The sequence below is a fragment of the Micrasema longulum genome, unplaced genomic scaffold (genome assembly GCF_059751315.1).
Source record: "Micrasema longulum isolate JH-2025_06_02 unplaced genomic scaffold, ASM5975131v1 h1tg000469l, whole genome shotgun sequence".
Taxonomy (NCBI): Eukaryota; Metazoa; Arthropoda; class Insecta; order Trichoptera; family Brachycentridae; genus Micrasema; species Micrasema longulum.
Genome location: NW_028277667.1, coordinates 1,395,321 through 1,417,052, shown reverse-complemented (window position 1 = coordinate 1,417,052; position 21,732 = coordinate 1,395,321). Strand labels below are relative to the sequence as shown.

General features: G+C 36.7%; 2 protein-coding genes across 4 annotated transcripts in view; both read right to left on the bottom strand.

Moving 5' to 3' along the window:
- LOC148281378 (FERM, ARHGEF and pleckstrin domain-containing protein 1-like) overlaps positions 1-21,732 on the bottom strand; it is a 91,928-nt gene that overhangs the window by 34,862 nt on the left and 35,334 nt on the right. For 2 of the 3 annotated variants that reach the window (XM_088226870.1, XM_088226869.1), the window contains 4 exons: positions 16,640-16,770; positions 14,446-14,612; positions 14,281-14,364; positions 13,717-13,825 (listed from right to left, as the gene is read on the bottom strand). In XM_088226870.1, coding sequence (XP_088082996.1) covers positions 13,717-13,825; positions 14,281-14,364; positions 14,446-14,612; positions 16,640-16,770 — 491 coding nt within the window. The remainder of the gene's footprint in view (positions 1-13,716; positions 13,826-14,280; positions 14,365-14,445; positions 14,613-16,639; positions 16,771-21,732) is intronic. The other variant, XM_088226871.1, reaches the window with a different exon arrangement.
- On the bottom strand, positions 1,780-13,634 carry LOC148281379 (uncharacterized). Its single transcript, XM_088226767.1, has 2 exons — positions 13,630-13,634; positions 1,780-13,463 (listed from the first exon to the last, which is right to left on the bottom strand). The coding sequence occupies exons 1-2, from the start codon at positions 13,632-13,634 to the stop codon at positions 1,982-1,984; spliced, it is 11,487 nt and encodes a 3,828-aa protein (XP_088082893.1). The 3' UTR covers positions 1,780-1,981.

Sequence of the window (21,732 nt, the reverse complement as noted above, 5' to 3'; positions counted from 1 at the left end):
AGTACTTACCCACCAAACCTTAAAAAAATTTATAAAAAAACATACAATAAAAAATAAATTGCTGAAAATAAATAATTATTAAAATAAATAACAGTAACACATAAAATAATATTAAATTATAAAACATTGCAAATGGTAAATGAAAATTTGAACAACTTACCCCGGAAGAGTTTTCAATATTTCAATTATAGTCTGTCTTTCAACCTTATCTTTATTATATAAATTAATAATTGGTGACCCTGTTTCTATAAAACTAATAAATAGTCTATGAAATCTCTTTTCGAAAAATAATAAATTAACCTGCCGAAAATTTTCTTAAAACAAAAGTGATTAATAATTTGAATGCCAAAGTGAGTCATGAGTGTGATTTTAAAATTGAATTTATCCATTGGAAGTACTGTATCGAATACCTTAAAAATTTAAGGTTTTAACGATAATTAGAAAATATTATGGCTACAATTTATTTATCTACAATGAAAAATACATTTATCCTAAAATAACTTTAACAAAGTGAATATTGTATTTTTTAAATAGAATAGATTATCTATAATTGGAAACTAAAGCATGATTCTATGTATGCATAAAATTATAATATACCAGAAGGTGCGTAGAACCAAGTTTGCATACATCGCACTGTGTCCAAAAGTTTCTCAGTTACCAGTTGGCCATGTAATGTTGCCAGGCTGTGAACCATATATTATCATAACACAAATATAAAATAATTTTGTGTTATGTTATGTTGTACAGCAAAAAATATTTCACTTACTGGACTATAAAAAAAACAGGTATTTTTATTCGGCAAACGTGAAAAAAAACATTAAATAATCATTTAATAATTAAATAAATTAATACCGTTCAATATTATACTACCCTGGCAATACTAACAAAATGTCCATCTTGTTTTATTTCATAATCTGACAAACGGTAAAATAATTTAATTCTTAAATAACATTATTTGTGAATTTGCTACTTACACATGAAATGTGATCCCACCCTATTCCCATTTAATCCCAGCAGTATTTTGACACTTAAAAACAACAAAACACGGCATAGTTGAATTAAAATCAACAGTTGCGTACTAATCAACGTCTACAGAGTAACTAATGGCCAAAATGTAAAATTTCTCATTTATGGAGCAGTTTAGTCGGCTTCAGTTTGATGTGCGTACGCGGTTTCTGGACTTTTATAATTCTATGTATGTATGATTCATCTTGTCAAATATAAAATAAAATTTAATCGAAGAACAAAAGTGGTAAGTGAAAAAAATATTGTGATATATCTTGTTAGATAAAGAAGCATATTCATTTTTTTGGTATTAAAAATTTGATAGTATTATTAATATTATCACTTTGTTAATCATACGAGGTCGATTTTAATATGGAGCCTTTTATGATACAATGATTTGATTTGAACCCTTGGAATTCCTTTGGCTATAAATATGTTAATATTTGCCATTTATTTTCTCAAATCACTTAATCAACGGTTTGAGTAGGTAGGAAGAAATTACCTTCGTTAAATATAGCCACACGTATATACATAAAGTATTATAATAAATCAATAAGGTTTATAGTTTAGATTTTAAGACATGTTAGCGTTGAACAGATGAAAAAAAAAGAATTATATTGTATAATATAAAGCTTACCCTAAAATTTATTTGGCTTCTCGATAATACTGATTCGTTAAATGAAGTCTAAAAATGTTCTAATCGTACGATGTAAATTTTAACACTAAATATAAGATCAGGTAATTGGGTATTGCATAAATATGACTAGTAAATAATTTTTGTGCAAAAACACGATTTTTGTAACACGTACAACTTGCGTAAAAATACTCGTAAAGTGAATAGCAATATAAGAAGCTAAAATGGATTTCTTATTCGCCCACAAGTTCCCAGTGTAGGTTGTAAAATATTAGCGGTGGTGTTGAGTCGATATTTTGTGCGCTGTTACACCTAGATATAAATTGTTCTAGAATTAAAGATTTATTGGTCTTCGAGTTGTACTTCTTCCTCGTCTTCGGAAAATAGCGGCGGAGGTATAGTCGATACGTCAAAACTGTGCTCGGAACCGTCGAAACTCGGCTCCGACGTGTAGTTAGGTCGAATAGAGAATCGGTTCAAGTCCGGGAGGGAGTTAGGATCTGCCGAGTGTCTAGAATCGTCTTCGTATTCATCGACTTCTTGCGGTAGCTCCATTGGCCCGCGTTCCCCCGCCCCGAAGTAAGGGTTGGCGTCTTGAGGCAGCGCGTAGTCGTCATACTGCGGATAAACATCTTGCATTTTAAACATCCCCGAAGAGTTGTATTCGTAGTTTTCCGGGAAATTGCTCCTGTTACCGAATTGATCGTACGCCATCCTATCTGAGGGGCTATCGTAGCCAGCGAAGGCGGAGATGGAATCCTCGCGAGTAAACATGCGCTTGCCTCCCTTAGAATTGTTGGGCGCTTTTTTAATTGTCGTCGCTGTGTACACAAAAGAGTCCAAATGGTACGGAACATCCTCATTTTGATCTTCGTCATCGTCGAAGTCTTGATTATGCGACTGTCTTCTGGCAAGCTCAGAGGAGGAACATTGCTCCTGCGAGTAGTGCATCGAAGATTCCATTTGATAAGATGACGGATCTGGGGGCGGGCTGGTCATATAGGAATTTTTACTAGATTTTTTCTTCACCGAAGACCGCTTGCTACCTCCGCTACGATACCCCATCTCCTCGCATCTTTCGTCTAATGGAGGTGGATACGGTACGGAAATGTTGCGCTCTTCACTGTCCAAATAAGGGTGTCTTAACCTCCCCATTCTGTCAAACCGCGGATAACCCATTTCATCCTCATCGGCTGAAACACCGAAACCCTCAAAATTCGGATTAAAGGTTTCTGTTAAGTGTGGAAAGTTGTCATCGAGATCTCGGAATCTTCTATCTTGATCGTCGAATTGCGGATAAGGTTCGTCAAATCCAATATTAGGTATTTTAGCGTACAAGTCATCATATCCATCTTGGTTGTCGTCAAATTCAATCGTCCTTTGACATTCGTGGTAATCTGTTTTAGATAGTTCCGAAGATCCCGACTCGAATTCAGGAATATAGCCCTCCGAGCATTCGGAACTTTCTGCACATTTCCTGCCCATTAGACAATGTTCAGAGTGTGATGTTCTATCACCTTCGGAAGAGTTTTGGCTTTTAGGAGTATCCTCTTCCATTAAATCATGCATACATGTGTCCCTATCTTTAATTTCAAATTTATCTTTATCCAATTTATTCTTTTTGGCAGATACCTGACGCCTTCTGCGATAGTTACGGATTCTTTCTTTAGGATCGTGCATCAAGTCGAGAGAACTGTCAGTATCATTACCGCTAGGTGGACTCTTCATGGATAAATTGCGCACCAATACGGATTTTTTGGCAGTAACTTTAGAAGTTTGAATAGGTGGTGACTCGGAACTCAAACTACTAGAATAGTAAGGAGAACATTTTGACAACTTGATAGGAGTTTTACTCGCCCTATCGACGGCTTGTAAGTTTTCAGGTAAATTAGTAACGTTTTCCTTTGTCAAATGATGAGTAACTTCTAGGGGTATTCCTGCTACTTCGGGAGAAAGAAGAAAGTGTTCGTGAAAAGATCTACTCTTTGTTTTAATTCGATGATGCTGAGAAGATTTGTACTCTCGAATTTGATGCCTCGAGAGTGTTTTGTCATCATAGCTAGAATGTTTAGTCAAAGGTTTGTATTCTGGAGGAATAAAAAATTTCTGACCATTATCGTGGAAATTGGCAAAATCTTGACTCTGATATCTCAATGATAATTTCTCTTCTTGGCTATAGAGCTTAGATTCAGCTCGGCCTGAAAACTCCCCTTGGGGGGAAGCTAAATTGTACTGATCAACAACAGCGCTATCTTCACTTTGACATCGCAGGCCAAAACCTGGTGTCTCCTTGTTAGCAGGCCGTTCTTCGCAGCTAAGACTTTTTGGAGTTACCTTTAAAGGACGATCAAAGGATTTGCCTTGGTGTTGGCTGTGAACAGATGCTTTAATATTACGAAGATTTAATGGCTTTTCTGGCACAGCGGGTGGAGTAGGTTTCTTACTACTGGAGTGAGCGCTAGAACTCGATTTATCAGATTTGCTGGACTTGTCACTTTCACTTTGTGAATAATATCTGATATCCTTTGGTCTATTGGACATGGATGTTTTTACCCGCATATGTTCAGTTGCAGAGTGCTCACTTTTTTCAGCATGTGGTGTAGCCTTTCCGGATGGTGTGTGTACCTTTCTGTGTTCCATTCCTTCAGGTTCAGGGTGTGGTTCAACAGTGGTAGGAACCAAAGTATTACTAGTGCTTGCCGACCACTCGGAGATTGACTGAGCTAAAGTTAATGTACTATCACTCTTTGTACCAGAACTAGAATTATCATTTGTAGCCTGCTTCTTAGATACTGAGTTCGTTTCCGAGTTACATAATTTGTCATAGTGATTTATATCGTAAGACAAATTATCAGAACTACTTTTATTAGTTGATTGAAGAATGAATTTTCCGTTATCCGCAGATTTAGCATTGCAGCTGAGATTGGAGGAAAAATCACTGCTTTTGTTGGTGGATTTTTCACTCTTGGCTCCTGAAAGATTAGAAACAGCCGACAAACTCTCTGATGCAGATAGATTAGCATATTGCCTCACTGTGTTAGTACCAGTAGACCATTCTGAAATGCTCAGACCGATAGAAGTATCTTCAGAATGGGAACTGTGTGTACATTTCTTCGGCTGTACTCCCATTTTCACTGTCCCATCAAGATCTGTGCCTAGGGAGCTAGTTTCTTCTTCGGAATGACTGCTATGACTACAGCGTTTGTGCGAAGTGACACTTAACCTAGAACCTGGTAGTTCCTCAATAGTATTTTGGGACAGAATATCGTCTATAGAAGTATCTGAATTATTAGAACCGTGAGAGTATTTATGGGAGGTAAAAGGGTGAAGAGACTTTTCAGTTTCAGGAGAAGCTCCTGATTTGGTAATGCTAAATACTTCATCATTAAAGTAAATATCGTCTTCAGAGACAGGACTATGATTTTGCGGAGATCTAGTTGGTTGAGCTACGATAACTTTTTGTTCTTTTATAATATCACTTGGTGGTTTTGTATGGTTTTGAGAACAACAGCTGCCAATATCAAAACCTCTCAAACAACTTGCAGAACTCGCCGGATGCTCTACACAAGAATGATCATGACTGACAACTATTGGAGACTTTACACAAGATTCCTCTTTGCTTAATCTCAGAGGGTCCACTATATAGCTAGTTTCTTCGTAAGAAATAGGTCTAGTAAATCTTTGATGTTTGGCAACTATAGCATCTTTAAGATCGACAGATTTGCTAAGAGTAGTGACCTTAGCATTTTCATCAACAAACGGATCTGGAGAACTATCTTTGCTACCAAAAACATCATCCTTAATATTGTCGTGATCATCATCTTTGTATATATCATCATCATTATTAAGGGTATTATTATCATCATCAGACTCGTGATTTTCTTCAATCGTGTTTTGGTCTGTATTGGAATCTGTTAATAAAACCTTGTCTGCTTCTTCTCGTTTGTTATCTACAAAGTATGTTTGAACATTTTCTACAATGGGAGTTTCCAACAAACTAGATGGCGGAGATGGCCACCCTTCAGAATCAACAGATTTCATGGGTTGTGTTTTCCAAAATACTTTAGATCCTCTAAGATCAGTGGGTATTCCTCTTTTCTGCGATTGAGGTGTGATGTTAACAGGAGTTTTATCACCTTTTTGAGGTAGTTCTGGCAAAGGCCAATCATCAGATTCTTGACTGCTAGCGTGCGAGTTGCTGTCCAATAATGGCTTTGGAGGGTCTTTTTTAACTCCACACTTTTCTTTTGTTTCGATCAAAGTCTGAAAATATATTCCCTCATTTACCCTCTCAACTTTGAAACGATTTTTCATGTCTCCATTTTGACTTGTGTACATTTCATATATTTTGTCAGCTAAACCTTGATCTATAGGTATATCAGGCATTTCTGCAGATGTTCTTCGGTCTGTGTCTGATATGTAAGCTAAGTTTGTATGACTAGGTGGATCAGAGCTCAAGCTAGCTTGATGATCACTTGATACAACTGATTCATCATTTAAGCTCTCTGAGTGAGACGTGGCTTTGGTAGAGTCATCATCTCCACTAGACTTTTCGGAATTAGTGCTTCTTTCGGAAATGCGAGACAAAGTTCTAGATACACCAAAATTACCACCATAATTTACTACTAAATCTGGAGTACTTCCGCCAATGGAACTACTTGATGAAGGGAAGTTAAAATTGACAGGAAAATCGCTTAAATCATCTGTAAAATCTGCTTCCATAGAGTCTTTTGATGTACCAGCGGAAAGAGATGGATTTTTCATTGTAGAAAATGTTTGGAATTCATCGATGGCTCTCTGATTCGTGAAGTCATAAGCCTCTCTATTGAATGTGACAGCTTCGTAATTCTCACCATCTGGAGGAATCCATCCTTCTTCCATACTTGAACTCCCTTCACTACCTGAACCTACCAAGAAAGGTCTCCAGGTAGGTCTGATTTCTTTATCAGCATCTCCTCTCCTGTAAGCTGCTCCTAAAGACCCTGAACTGGATTCAGTCTCAAACGATCCTCTTGACTCGACACTCAATGATCCCCTAGATTCTACACTAGACTTTGAAGAACTCTTTTGCTCATCTTTTAAACGACCTTTCCTATTTCTTGGTTTGGAATCTTCAACACTCAAAGAACCCCTAGAAGTTTCGAGGCTGGATTTAGATGAGCTTTTCTGCTCAGAACTTTCTTTGAGGCTTTTTTTCTTAAACGATTCTTTAATAACCGGTTTGGTGTCATCAATATTTACTTGTTGAGTCTGGTCATCTTGAGATACGGTGATAGAAATTTTAGTTTTCTTCGATGTTTGAATAGGTTTTGTAGTACTTGCAAAAGGGTCTTTTTTATAAGCACCTGATAAACTAGATTCCGAATCTTCAATAACTTTATCGACTTTATCTAAGCAAGCTTTTCTTTCAGGCGGCTGATGCATCTGTTCAGTTTTTTTATGACTCTCTGAATTTGAATCTGAATCAGACGGAGCTTTCTGAGAGTCAACTTGGCCTTGTTTTTCTAAAGTTGGAGTTGGAGACTTTCTAATTATCCGAGGACTACGCTGACTATCACCAATTATAAAATCTGTAATGGAAGAGGGGGATGGGGTTTTAGATGTTTCGCCACTTGGAAGTATTTTCTTAAGATTTTCATCACTATAATCAACAGACAGTTTTAATACTTCAGGTTTAACTTTTTCTTTCTTACTTGTGTTAGTTATTTCCTGAGATATTCCTAGTGGTCGAGCAATAGAACAACTCACGCTAGATTCATCTTCTATTGAACTACCCTTGATATCTCTATTGTTACGAGAAGGACTTAAATCCTTCTCAACACTAGTCCAGGAAGGAGATTCAGAACTTCTGGATCTATCAGCGCTTAGTTTGAGAAGTTCACTGCGTTTGTTATTAGCTCCAAGATGTTTCAAGTCATCTACTTCATGCTGCTCTTGATCATTGGTAAACTGAATTTGTTTGTTATCTTTAAATCCAAACAGTGCGATTTGTTCTACAGTCGGACTGTTCTCTTGAGGTGGAGTAACAATTATTTTGTTTTTCCATTTCAATGATAAGTCAACGCCTCCGGAATCTTTTTTAGAACCTTCAACATCAGATTCTGGATGAATTTGGACAGATGATTCATTTTTCAAAAACTCAGCAAGACTGGTATCTTCGAGAGTACCTTGTTTTTCAACAGATTTGATTTGGGGTAGAGGTTCATTCAAGCTACCCGTATCTTGACTAGATTCTAGCTCAATATAATTAAGGTATTTTAATTTTGCAGATTCTGATAAATTTTTTGACAACTGTTGAGGGGTGTCCTGGGTCTCAGATGAACTTTCTGTATCAACAAACTGTATTGGTACTACATAAGGACTATCATCAGATACTTTTAAATCACTAACTTCAGTGAGTGACTCTTCTTCACTGATTATCCTCACAATAGAATCATGGGAAGTAATATCTCCCTTTACTAAAGATTCAATGACATCATTATCTTTGATGACATCAGTTTCTTCCTGCGCAACGTCTATTTCTGTCTTAGATTTATCTGAAGACTCAGAAAGCTGCCTCTGCTTGTTGATTATATCAATTTGCCTGCGTTCTAAAATTATGTTCTGAGTATCATCATAATAAGGTTGTGGAGAAACACATTCATTGTAAGACTTTCCATAATATTCATTGCTATTTTCAGTTCCTTTTGATGTACCCGGTTTGTCAATTCTTTTATCATCATCTACAGATAGCCAAACATCTAAACTAGTTCCGATCGCTCTTTCTTCTCTGTCAGATTTTTCACTGTCAGTTGACTTAATTGGTGAGCGACATTTGGGTGATCTCACTCCATATTTCTTATTGTTAATTAAAAAATCTTGAACATCTTGAGGTCCATCAGGATAATTTGCATCATCTTGGTTATAATCCGAGGAAGAATCCTGATACGTGTCATCGGGCATTTCAAAGTTTCGGTCAAGACTCTTTGATTTAGCTTCCATGGCCGTGTGAGAATCTACATTCCTTTCCAAGCTTTTAGATTTTATATTTTTGTGAACAACTCTACCTTCAATCTGCTGTTTGAGTTCTTGTTTACGTGAGAGTGTTTTGGGAGACTTCTGTAAAGCTTCGATCTCCTCTTTTTTGTAATCTTCGAATGATTTATTTACTTTGTCATCAAAACTTTTGAACCCCTTTGTTGATTTAGTGTTGCTTTTCTGTTCTTCAAAACTTTTGCTTATTAATCCCCCCAGAGAATTATCCAGCTTTTTAGGCGACTTGGCTATAAACACATGATCTTCCGCTTTACTTTTAATTTCTGTCTCAATAATGATCTTATCTCCTTCAGTTTTTACGACAATTTTATCTTCCGGAGGAGGGAATGGAGGGAGAGAATCTTTAACGGGACTGACTAGGGTTTTTGTTTGTTTTAAAGCAGCCTCAAATAGCAACTGTTGCTTCTCTTTTCTTTTTGCTATTTCAGTATCACTTTCATCTTGAGATTTCGAACGTTCTTTGCTATTTGTTCTTTTAAGTTCCATTTTTTCTATAGATTTAGACTTTTCTTTGGAACCAGACTTTTTTACTTGTTCAAGTTCTTGACTTTTGGTACGTTTGATATCTAAAGAAGGAACGGTTAAAAAGTCCGGTCTGTCTTTTAAAGTAGAAGGTAGAGATTTTTGTGTTGTTAGCATTTGTGTTTTGGATTTTTTGATATCCGACTTATCTAAAGATTTACCTTTGGGAGGTAAACCTTTGTGATGAAATTCTGGAGAAGTATTTTTAAATGTTTTCGGAGGTGATATGCTTTGAAAATCATCAATATCTACTGTTGGATCAGAAACTTTTTCTTTAGGAGGAGACTTCCTTTTCTCCTTTTTTTTAATTCTTTCCATATCTGGCACAATTTGATCATTTTCACTCAAGTCGGAAAACTTTCTGATACTGTCTCTAGGAGAGTTCAAGGATGAACAAGGTGAACGTGATGGAGATTTTGAAAGAGGAGATTTAGACGTTGGTGATCTATTTGGCGACTTGCCTGGAGATTTTACTTTGGGTTTTCGTACCTCCTGTTTTCGTTTAAAGGATCTAGGTCTTCTATATTCTGTTAAACATTCTAAAAGTGCCATTTCTTCGCTATCAATAATAATATTTTCCAACTCTTTTGGCTTTTTGGAAACACTTTCAGCATCTATTTCTTCCATTCTATCATTACTGTTAGATTGATCTTCCATGGTAGATTTATCCTCTATAAGTGTTTTTTCTTCAAGCATTTCTTCTTCTTCTTCCTCAACATCACCCACTGTATCGTCCTTTGAGGAAAATGCATTAATAGCTGGAAGTTTGTGTACAGATATTACGGGAGTATCTAGACTCTTTGCTCGCCTGCCAGCAGTCGGTGATTCCTGAGTAGCCTTTTGCCTTTGAAGAGACAACACTGACCCTTCTGAAAGGTTTAATCTCGCATGAGCAAAGAGTATAGGAGTACCCCCTTTAGTGCGTAACATTGGAGATATTAATTCATCCCTTAACTTATCTCTAGCTACTTGTAACTCGTTTGCAGTTTTGGTATCTTCACAGTTTTTAGAGGTTCCTGTGGTCTTGAGATGATATTCAACATCCCCAGATGTAACTCTTTCAACTTCCTTGTCGTTATCTTCCTCTCCGTCAGATTTTAAAAACTCACAACTTTCGAGAATGGGAGATGGAATATTTTCAGTGAGGTGATACTCCCAAGTCGTATTTTCTTTTTCCTTCACTTCCGGCTTCGGAGCTTCACATTTCTTGATAACAATATCATCCTCAGAACTAGGAATTGAAATTGACCGTTCCGATATTCTGCGTAATTCTGTTGCATTCCCAAAGTTGGGATCTAATATTTGAGGTGAGTACTTAGCTTCCAACTCCACGAGCCTTCTACACTGCGGGGGGGAACCTTCAATCTCGGTAGAACTCATAGTTTGTCCTCTGTGCCAGGCTCCTGAAGTTATCTTATCATACTCCAATTGTAGAATTGGTTCCATGTCTTTTCTCGATTGTGGTGGGGAAAATTCTAGCTTAGTTGGAGTGGCTTCTGCAGAGCCAAAAACATCATCGGAGTCCAAACTTTCATCGTCTGAAGAAAATGAAGTGATTCGTGTTTTGGGTTTATTCTTCGGTTTTAAGGAACTACCTTTTTTGGGTTGCATTCTAGGTTTGATAACTCTTTTCGGTGGAACTGGTTTTTCTTGCCTAGATTTAGCATCCGCTTTTAGTTTCTCTATAGCACTCATACTTGCCGGATCTTTACTTGCAGAAACATTATTTACGTTAACTTTAGGGTCTAAATGGACTTTGAATTTCATTTTATCTTGTTGATGAATGCTTTCTGTTTTTGAACTTGTAGCAGAATCACTTTCGATTTGACTTAGTTTAGAATTGAGAGTTTCCAGCAAAGCGGGGTCCATTGATTTTGTGATATCTCTTTTGGGGCTAGACATATGCTGGATCGATGGAGCGTTTTTATCTATTTCCAATGTGACAGGATCAATTTTAGATAAATCTATGTTTTGTGTAAAAAGAAATCCCGGGGGTTCAACATCGAGAAAGGCCGAATGAACGTTGGCCACGAGGAGTTCGGATGGGATATTTTTTGGAGATTTAGGTGACTTTGGAGATTTAGGGGATTTGGGAGATTTCGGTGACTTGGGAGATTTTGGAGATTTCGGAGATTTTGGAGATTTTGGCGATTTGGGTGATCTGGGTGATTTCGGGTGGTGATGGCAACGTGAACCATTGTTCCCATATTTTCCATTAGAATTTTTAATGAAACCTGTGTCTAAATGAATAGTTGGCCTTGAAGTGGTTGGAGTGGGCGCAGTTCCATTCATAACGTGAATTTTGTGTAAAACATATGGAATATCATAATCTTTTTCAGACTCAACTGGAGATTTTTTATAGTCCTTATTGAATCCAGCCTTCAAATCATCAAATTCCTTGAAGTAATTTTTGGGTAAATCAAATCCTGTTTTAAGAATCTCTCCAGAAGGTCTGCCAATTTCAGGAGGCATTTCGAAGTGGCTGAACTTATAAGATAACGGGGGAGCACTTGGGATCTGTCTAAAAATATATTCTTCATCACTTGAATCTGCAGGAGTTAGATCGATGGATTTCTGATGCATTAAAACGTGTCGACGGGAAGTAGAGCAAAGTCTTTGTCTATTAGCCAAGCTGTTTGGGTCACTCTTCGTTCTTTCAACAGTAGCGTGAGTGTAGGTCATCTGAGCATCACATATTCGACTACTCGAACTTGTGTCAAGAATAACTTTCGGGTTGTACTCGTCAAAGTGTGTTTTGGCAATAAGTTCCTCTTTTCTAGTATCTTTTCTAGAACTGATTTTACCAAATAATAAATCAGCATTGTTGGTTTTGTCGAATTCCGATTGCAGCATTGAAGGTTGTGATCTGGATTTGGCATACTCAATGCTATCCATAGCGGGTAGTTTGCTAGGCAGCGGTACATCAGAATCTTTAGAAGAATCTGTCATCACCATTAAACCATTTTCTCGATGAGAACTAGTTAAGGATTCTATTTTTTCTTTATCAAAACTGAATATATTCTCAGAATCCGAAGACCTCTGCCTCTGATATGCAAGAACTTTAGCAGTTCTATTGTCTATTTCAGTATTTATTCCAGCTATTTGCTCTGGCCAAATATGTGTCATTGTTGTTTGATATTTTTTATCGGAATCTTCAGGAGATACCTTAGCAGGAGAGAGCTTTTCTTCGGCTATTTTAGCGTAGGTACGAAGGTTTTGTTCAGTTTCTACATTTTGAAGACTTATAGAATGAACGTGGGAGGGTTCTTTATGCCTAACATTGCTGGGGAAAGTGGAATATGGGTTTTGGACATCATAAAAATTTGATTTGGCACATTTTGTGTTTAATTCCATCATGAGATCTTCATGAGACTTAACGGCTCTAGATTTGACATCATCGGGAGACTTGGATTCGACTGTATGAAAACTGACTTGAGTATCATAATATTCACTTTTGGATTCCTGACTGGATGTACGAGATAAGGGTTCAGGAGGTAAACTTTTAATATTCATGTCGTAAATGTTTGGAATACATTTTTCTGTTTCTATTTGTACGTAATCGCTTTTCTTTAATTCGTGATAATCAGATTTTGATTCCTGACTAGAAGTGCGCGAGCCTGATCTGCTTTTACTTTTTAAAGTTTCCCTAGATTTCTTACTATCTGTATGATAAACGCTATCTTTAGATTTTTTACTGGAATCGCTACTTTTGGAAATTTTCGAATCATAAATATCGCTTTTAGATTCCTGGCTCGAGCCGCGGGAACCCATTGTCCTTTTTATTTCCTTATAGAAACTGCCGTCCGATCTAACGCACATTTTTTCGCGGGGTAAATCTCTAGGATCGTCCATAAGGAACGGATCAAATTGAATATCATTATCGCTCTTATATTTAACGTAACTAATAACTCTAGACTTGGGAACGTGACGGTGTTGGGTCTCGTAATCCGAGCCCAAATGCGATCCGGAATTATCGTCATCGGAAGGGATGTAATTACCAGAATCTAACGAGCACGACCTAGTATTAATGTGCGAATCTTTATACCTATCGTAGAGAGCCCCATCGAAGCACTCGTCGTCGGAACGTTCGATGAGTTCGTAACTGTCGTGGGAGATGTCGTCCTGCGAGACGCCGAGGTCCGTGGGCGGATACGGCTCGCGGCGCCGACAGCGCAGGGTGCCCGGGTAGCTCGAGGAGAACACCTTGCGCAGGCTGCGCAGAGTCTCGCGCTCCAGGTCCACCGAGGTGTGGCGCGACGCAGCCGCGCTGGCGAGGATGCGGCACGAGTCGTCGTAGCGCGTCACGGGCGAGTCCACGCGGAAGGGCAGGAAACCCTCCTCCGGCAGGCGCGAGCCGTGCAGCGAGGCGGCGTGCGGCCGGCGGCGCCGCTTGGCCTGCCCGGTGTCGTCGAAGCTGAAGTCGTGCAGGTCACGGCATGAGGCGCTGCGGCCCCTAGAGGGGGGGCCAGCGCCCGTGGGCGGGGTGGGGGGGGCAACAGGGGGGCGGGTGGGGGCAGGACCTGATGGGGCCGGCGGAGGCGGGGCGACATCCTCCTGAGGCAGAGCAGCTTCTGGAGCGTTGGTGCTGTGCAGAGATGTCGATTGGCTCCACGTACTCTCCGGAGAAGCCTGAGAATGCAACAAACGCAGTGATAAATGTGAGACAAAAGAGGTTACTACGTACCTAAATTTGGAATGTTCAAGTTCAGTGGTTTTTTAAACTTTTCATTTGTTAATACATTATCTTTGTATTAACAAAAAAAAGTTTAATTATACCGCCTGCGACTCACAAGTTCAAGTCTGTGAGCTTTTCTAAAATTTAAAAGTAGAACCCTGTACCCGTCAAAACACACTGAACATCACCCAGAAACCAGAAATCAATCAAATAATTGATTGATATTATCAACACGTGTTAACATGAACCTGTGACGTTTCAAAGTAGTTCATTTTTAGAATTTTTTCATATAATTTCGAGACTCTAGGCCGTACAATTAAATGATGTAATTTTTACCGCGTGTAAGAAAACAATTTTATATCCAATTTCCCATAGTACTGAACATCCTCATCGAATAATATAAACTTACCAGCGGTGTCGTCATCCGATGCTGAGGAGACACATCCTCCATAGGGTGATGGTTGACCTCCGCGTGGGTCACTAATCCGGTAACCTGCACGAGCCAAGATAGAACTGTTAGCAAAGTGGAGTGCAGAACGGCAGCGAAAAATGAGTCAACAGCGGGGGAACTTGCCTGGTCTCTCGTGGCAGCAGAGCTCGTAGGAGTAGCGGGCAGGCGACGCGGCGCCCCCTCCGACCTCCTCCTCCCGAGCACCTCCTTGGCTGCCTCCCCCGTGTAGCCCTTCATCATCAGAGAAGCCTCCTGATACTGAGGTTGCTGGTCCCATTCCAGGGAGATTGCTATTTAATCACAACAAAACTTATTCGCTAATAAAATATATCAAATTGGTATACAGTTATTGGTTAAAATACACAAATTACTAATGGGCACTGCGATATCACTAATCCTGCTATAAATTAGAAAGATGGAGAGGAATTAAGTATCATTCTTCAACTCTACTGTTAGGTAAATAAATACTGGAAGGCGTTCACAACAACGCCACTTTCCACAATCACTGTTTTCAGGAAAAGCAACAAAACCAGTAGCGAACAGACCATTATTTTTGCTATTGGTTATTACCCCGTACGAGGTTGCACATTGAATTTAAAGGAAACAGCCTTTTTGATTAATGGTTTTCTCAAAAACAGTGGTCATGGACAGTGGGGTTCTTGCTTTTAACCCTCTCACCATAGAATTAAGAATAGTCCAGAAACCGCATACGTGCATCAAACAGAAGGCGATTAAACTACTCTTAAAAAGAGCAGTTTTACGTTTCGACTCATTAGTTTCTCAGTATGCAACTCCCGATTTGAATTCAACTATGCCGTGTTGTGTCGATCTTAAAGAAACATGGTGGGTTCACATTTAATTTATTTTTTTAAAAACTATTTTGAAAATATTACTGTTTTCTCAGATAACTTGAAGTAATTTTTTAAATTTTTTTATTTATTTAGATAACAAATAAAAATACAATATTACAACTAATTACAATTTTTTACATTAATTAAATACATTAACGTTTCCCATTAGGTAAAAAAATTAACAATTCTTAAGTACATAATGAGGATTACACATTTCATGTGTAATTAGCAAATGAATGTGTAAGTAGCAAATGCATTACTGAAAAATTTAATTATTTTTCCATCTGTCAGATTGTCGAAGAAAACAAGATGGACATTTCGTTAGTGTTGCCAGGGTAGTGATTTTTTTTACCCTACTTTGCTCATTTAATGAGAGAACTAATGAAAATTGGACCTCGGATTAAACAATGCCGTGGTGTACATTTGACCGACATTATCTTTAAAACACTAAATATTATTTAACATGATACAAAAATATCCGTTTTATGTAAAAAAAAATTGTTTTATATTTTAAGTTCAAAGTTCATTAATTCAATTACTCTTATTAAATGACCCTTTAATTAGATTTTAGAGAAATTAACAAATTGCTTTTTTTTACCTTACATTTGTGTTGTGATTATATTTTTTTCCCATCTGGCAACATTAGGCGGCGACTTCACGTATGCGCGCGGCAAAAGTGGACGGATTTTGGGACACAGTCCGATGTATTCAAATATGATTTTACGCTCCTTCTGGACTATTCTTAATTATATGCCCCTCACTTGCCAAAATTAACTCTCATGGCATCATACAGATATTCAACAAAAAATAAAATAAAGCATAAACTTTTCTCTTTTGAAGGGCAAAAAAATACAATAGCAAAATGTCCATAACTTAAAAATATTCTGCAGAGAAGAAACATTTGTTGTAGGTTTTTGCTCTATGGGAAATAATAGTAAAGATATTATGTTCAAACAATGCGGAATTATTCCCTTTCAGTAAGTTTCTTTGTTGAGATACCAATCATGATAAAATCCTTATATTCAACAGTATTTCAACAAAATGCACAACAGTCCCTGAAAAATACATAAAACAAGGACAACTATATCACCAATGCACATTACGATACATAGTTAGAGAGATAGGGTCTAAAATTGGTAGTCCTTGCATAGAAAAGATCCACCTCTCTTGGAAGGCTGATCGACAGACCAATTTTCCTTCCCACGGGCATCAATTGTGCGATTGGTCCAATATTTAGGAAGAACAAATGGTCTGTGTTGTCTAGTTCTTAAATAGTCGCACGGTGCATATAATTTTATGCACTCCGAAACGGGGTTTCTGCCCAGAAAAACGCTACCAGTAAGTGTATTATGAAAGAAAAAAACAATGGAAAAATAATCGACACAAAATAAGAGAAAATAAAAGTTTAAATAAAGAAATGAAAAGTGAAGTGTAAGTGTTAGGCCGGGGGAAGGAGAAAAACAAACCATTGGATCCGGGGGGCAGTGGCAGCAAGGGGTGCGCGGATACACTGGGGTTGGAGACCAGATTGGCCGAGCCAGAGCTGACGTTGGCCCGGCTGGAGCGGAGGGAGCGGCTCACGCGGAACGACTGAGACCTGCGGACAAGCGGACACAGGATGGTTCTCTTATCTCTTCTGTCTGTACGCTGTACTGTACTCTGATCGACTGTTCTCCGTCTCATGGCATCCCTCGCTCCACCTCACTTTCCTGATTTACTTTCATCCAACGAGTGGGTGTTCGTACCGATACAGTTGACTCCGTATATCCGAGTGAAAAATGCATTCCAATCATTCCAATATTGGCGGGCCGCGGGTGAAATGGCTGAGACGCTCACCTAACGGGAATAATTCCCGGTGAGGTGTAATAATTTAATGCGATTTTTCTAAAGCTGTAATTTATCTGACCTGTTCTGTTAAATCATAAGGACTCCTAGAAATTCATGTCATTCTAACCTAGATATTTTTTTGTGTGATTCTTATATGATTGATGAAAGAACGTACATTGAAAATTGATTTATTGAGAAACATACTCGTAGTTGAGCGAGAGTTAATTAGCACTAACTCAGTGTAGTAAAAAGGTCCCAAACCCAAGCATTAGATAATGATATAACAAACACAAATGTTTAAAAATTCGAGCTACCAAGAACTCTAATACTGTTGTCAGTAAAAAAAAAAAAATACCACAAATTGTGAAAAGAATTTTTTTTTGGTAGACAATACATTAATTTATTTCTTTAAAATTAATTTTATGTTTATTTCTTGACAAATTATTACACGGGAATTAGGTTGTGTACATGTCAATGAGCATAAGTAGAATACCTCGTTTAGATTTGCTGAGCATAAGCAGAATGTCTAGTTTAGATTTGCTGAGCATAAGCAGAATACCTAGTTTAGATTTGCTGAGCTTAAGTAGAATACCTAGTTTAGATTTGCTGAGCATAAGTAGAATATCTATGTAGTTAAGATTTGCTGAGCATACGTAGAATACCTAATTTAGATTTTATGAGCATAAGTAGAATACCTGTTTTTTTGCTTTGCTTTTTAACCCAATTATTTTATTCTGGGAAATGCGAGAGTCAACTGATCACAGAATTTTGAAAGTATATTCACTGTGTTTTTAATTTGAATAAGTAAAAGCCACTTTAAACAGTGTCACTGGAATGATTTATTATTTATTTTATTTATGCATCATTAACTGTGATTAAAAACTGATTTGTTTTTTTCAAAAGTCTTATAATTGTGAACTTTGTCCATCAATACAATACAATAAAAGAAATGAATTCCGTATTTATTGCTAATTTGTTGTCATTTTATAAGTTGATTAATTTGCTCGACATATATTTCAGAGAAAAACCCAATTGCAAATTGCTGTAAGCCTTCTGTGAAACGAAGGATGCCTGTGTTATATAACTTATAATATTGAGTATTTTTAAACTGCGATATCTGTAACAGATGTCGTGATATGCAGGAGTAAAACAAACATCTACAACATTGATCGGGACTTAAAACATGGACCTGCTTATTATTACGACGTGTTTAGTCAGCCTACAAAATAAAAAGGAAATAATATGTGTTTCATTAAAGTGAGACGTAGAAAGAATGCAGATTGAATGACACACATGCATTAGAGATAAGGAGGAGTGTATAGAGTTATATCTGTAGTGAAAGGGCGGGGGAGTGTCACGATTGGTGGAGGGACAAACTTGACAACATTAGGAGAAATCATAAGACAATGTACTCAACGATGGAAGGATGATGTATTAAAAATTACAAAAAAATACAGTGATGATATGAAAAAAAAGAATAACAACTTTAAACAATTAATGATAAATCTATAAACACTGTCCGATTTATTTCAGGTATTATACAATGCAATATTTCAAATAGATCTATCCGATCGTTCCAAGAACAAACGAGAGATGTTATCAAACTTATAAGAATTGTTTCAGAAGACTAAATGATTAGGAATTAAACTTTATTAAACAAAAAGAGCTAATTTTGTAATTTTGAAAATCCCCACCGAAACTTCGAAATTACACTGCCCGCAACGTCACAAATTCAAGCCGGTGAGTTTTCTGACATTTAAAAGTGGAACCCGTACCCGCTAATTTCTACCCGCTAAAAGTAAAAATATGCAAAATGTGAAAAAACATGGCTAGACGGAAACTGGAAATCTATCACAACAAAATAACAACGCTATAAAGATTAACTTTAGCCCTACGGGAAATTGGATACAAAAATGTTTTCTTGCGCGGGATAAAAATTAGAGCATTAAATTGTAGTGCAAAGTTTCTTGAAAATGTACGGAAAAAATAATAAAAACGCACTACTTTGAATGACGTCACTGGTTCATGTGAATCAACCTATGATCTGAGAGATATGGAAGATTTCCGGTCTGCTTGTCGCTTCTGGACCCATGGGAAGAACTGAATGAGAATAAGTGGAAATGAACCTCTGACGTCACACGCGGAGTTATTTCAGAAATACAAAGCTTTAAAAAATCGTAGCTCTGATAATACGATATTTAAAAATTGAAAAAAAATATTTTTGACGTAGTTTAATAGTCTATAAAAAAATATAAAAAAAGACAGTAGCCAGGCTCTTTATAGACCTGGGCTTTAAGGTGAAGGGCGAAGCAGTGGGATTTTGATCCGTTGAAGATTGGTAACAAAGTCCTATAGAATACAAATACACTAGGCCACAGCTCAACCTCGATCTGATCTGCCTGTGTTTTAAGCCTTCACTCATCTGCCAGTGGTTATTGAGACATGGTAGGTAACTAGTAACCTTACATACAGTTAAAACTTAAATCAAGCCTTAAAATAAATGCTTCAAAAATTACCTCATCTTAACTGTTTGATGTCTTCGGCTCTGACCGGATGCATAATATTCTAACACTTTGATGAGATCTTAACATGGCTACGGCGTATCAACCTTGTCCAGTGCGCCATTTTTAAGTGCCAAATGCAGAGAAAATGTTCATCACTGCCGATAACATCCCATCAATGAGACACGAATTTTCACAACATGATCCATTTTTTGGATATAAAATCAATGACCAACATTAAAAATAATTCCCGACTCCCATTTGAAATATTGCAATGTAACGCATCAACTGTAAATAAATACTCGGAAAATTGAGAGGCAATTCCTTTGTCAGTTGCCTTTGGGATAAACTTACGTATTGACAGTCAATGTGTAAACAATAATCATTTCTTATAATTTCCGATGAGCCCTCCGATTGGATATTTTTTCTTGCGGGTTGAGTTTAGTAACGAAAGTGCCTTTCAATATGAAAACCATCCTCAGTCGCTTGTCCCTAGGTGCTACCGAAGCGAAATGAAGTAAATAAATCCGTTGAAAATAAAAACAATGAACGAATGATGGTATTAAAAGAAAAACAAAACTAGAGAAAGATTCTCAAGTAGCGTGTGAAGTCATGTACAAATGCTCGATGGATATAAGTGAAGCCAAACTACTGATCAAGCCTAGATACGACTACAAAAAATACTTAAACATTGTAAAAGATGTTTGGTGATTGAAATTTGGATTATCAATAATGTGCATTTTTTGTAAAATAATCTATTCCAGTGTAGTTGAATTCTGTGCATCATTCGATACAGTAATAAACAACGACACTATAGTCCTTAAAATATAGCTTGGTTAGTGACAGTTGTCAGCAAAAGTGACAACATAACTTTGTAGTTACGTCTAAGGAGTGATTTATATTGACACATGAAAAATCATTGGTATCTGGCGTGTTAATTTGTTTTTTTAATACAGTGCTCGACATATAAATCAACATAATTATATAAAATCAGCTTTAAAACTAAAATAAACCTAATTATTAATGACATTCTTGCAAGGCTTCATCATTTTGCAAAAATGTTAGAGATGGGACAAATTGATCAATGTAAATCGATAGAATAAAAAAATAATTCATTTGATGTTGCTCATGAAAAAAAAGCATAAAATGTCTTATTTTTGGTGAATTATTGTCTTAAACACACTATAATAGGCTTGTTTTTATATCAATTTTCGAAAACAGAGTTTTATGTTTGCATGAAAAAACTGATAAAATCGATTTGATCGGTACATGATCAGTGATCAGTACTTTCCCACCACTAGTCACATTAGTTTGCCAGCTATCATTTTAGTCAAGCTAAATTTTAAGGACTATAGTCTCCACTCATAAGTTAATTTTTAACTTAGTTGGCGATTGTTTGGTTTGTAAATTAATAGGAGCATATTATTCTCCCCTCCCTTGTAGCCTCAAATGGTAAGTCCTGCTCTGGTTAAGTCACTAAGTTATGATCTAGTAGAACAAAAATAATGAAAAACTAGATTCTTAGCTTTTTTCCAGACAAAGGTTTCGAAAAGATAAAAAAGTGTTAGTGTTGCAAAAATACTTTTGTATGTCCATTATAGATTGATACATCAGAATCAACTACATATAATTTACTTTCAAAGCACTATAGAAAATATCTAAAAGCAAATAAAATTATAAGAACAAATTATAGACAAAGTTACCTGACAATTAATTTGTAGGTATTTCTTTAAAAAAAAAACAAAATGAGGAACGCCAGTATAAATAAAGTGTCCATTTCTTTCAAAAAAGTTGCAATAAACAAGTACATTAAATTATTTATTGTGTATGCAGACAATTGGTAGAATTCCATATTTAATTTGGTAATGTATACAAAATAAAACAAGTTTATTGGATTATAATTCTACTTTATTTTTTATAAAATATACAAATGGTATATTGTGACGCGTTTCGTCTTGTTAGGACATTTTCAAACAAACCAACATAAATATTTACAAAGTTTCCTTATAGACTTAAAATAATGGCTATTTTATGTTTGTGGATTTCTATACAAGCCAAAATAAGTGGAGTAATTAAAATTCAATTAGGGTATACTGAGTATATTAGAGGAATATTTTGGTTATATTGGGGAAAAACCTTCCATTATTTAAAAATATTTGTGAGGGTATGACTTTAAAATTAATATAATAATTATTAAAATATTGATTTCATTTATACAGGTTTATTTTGAA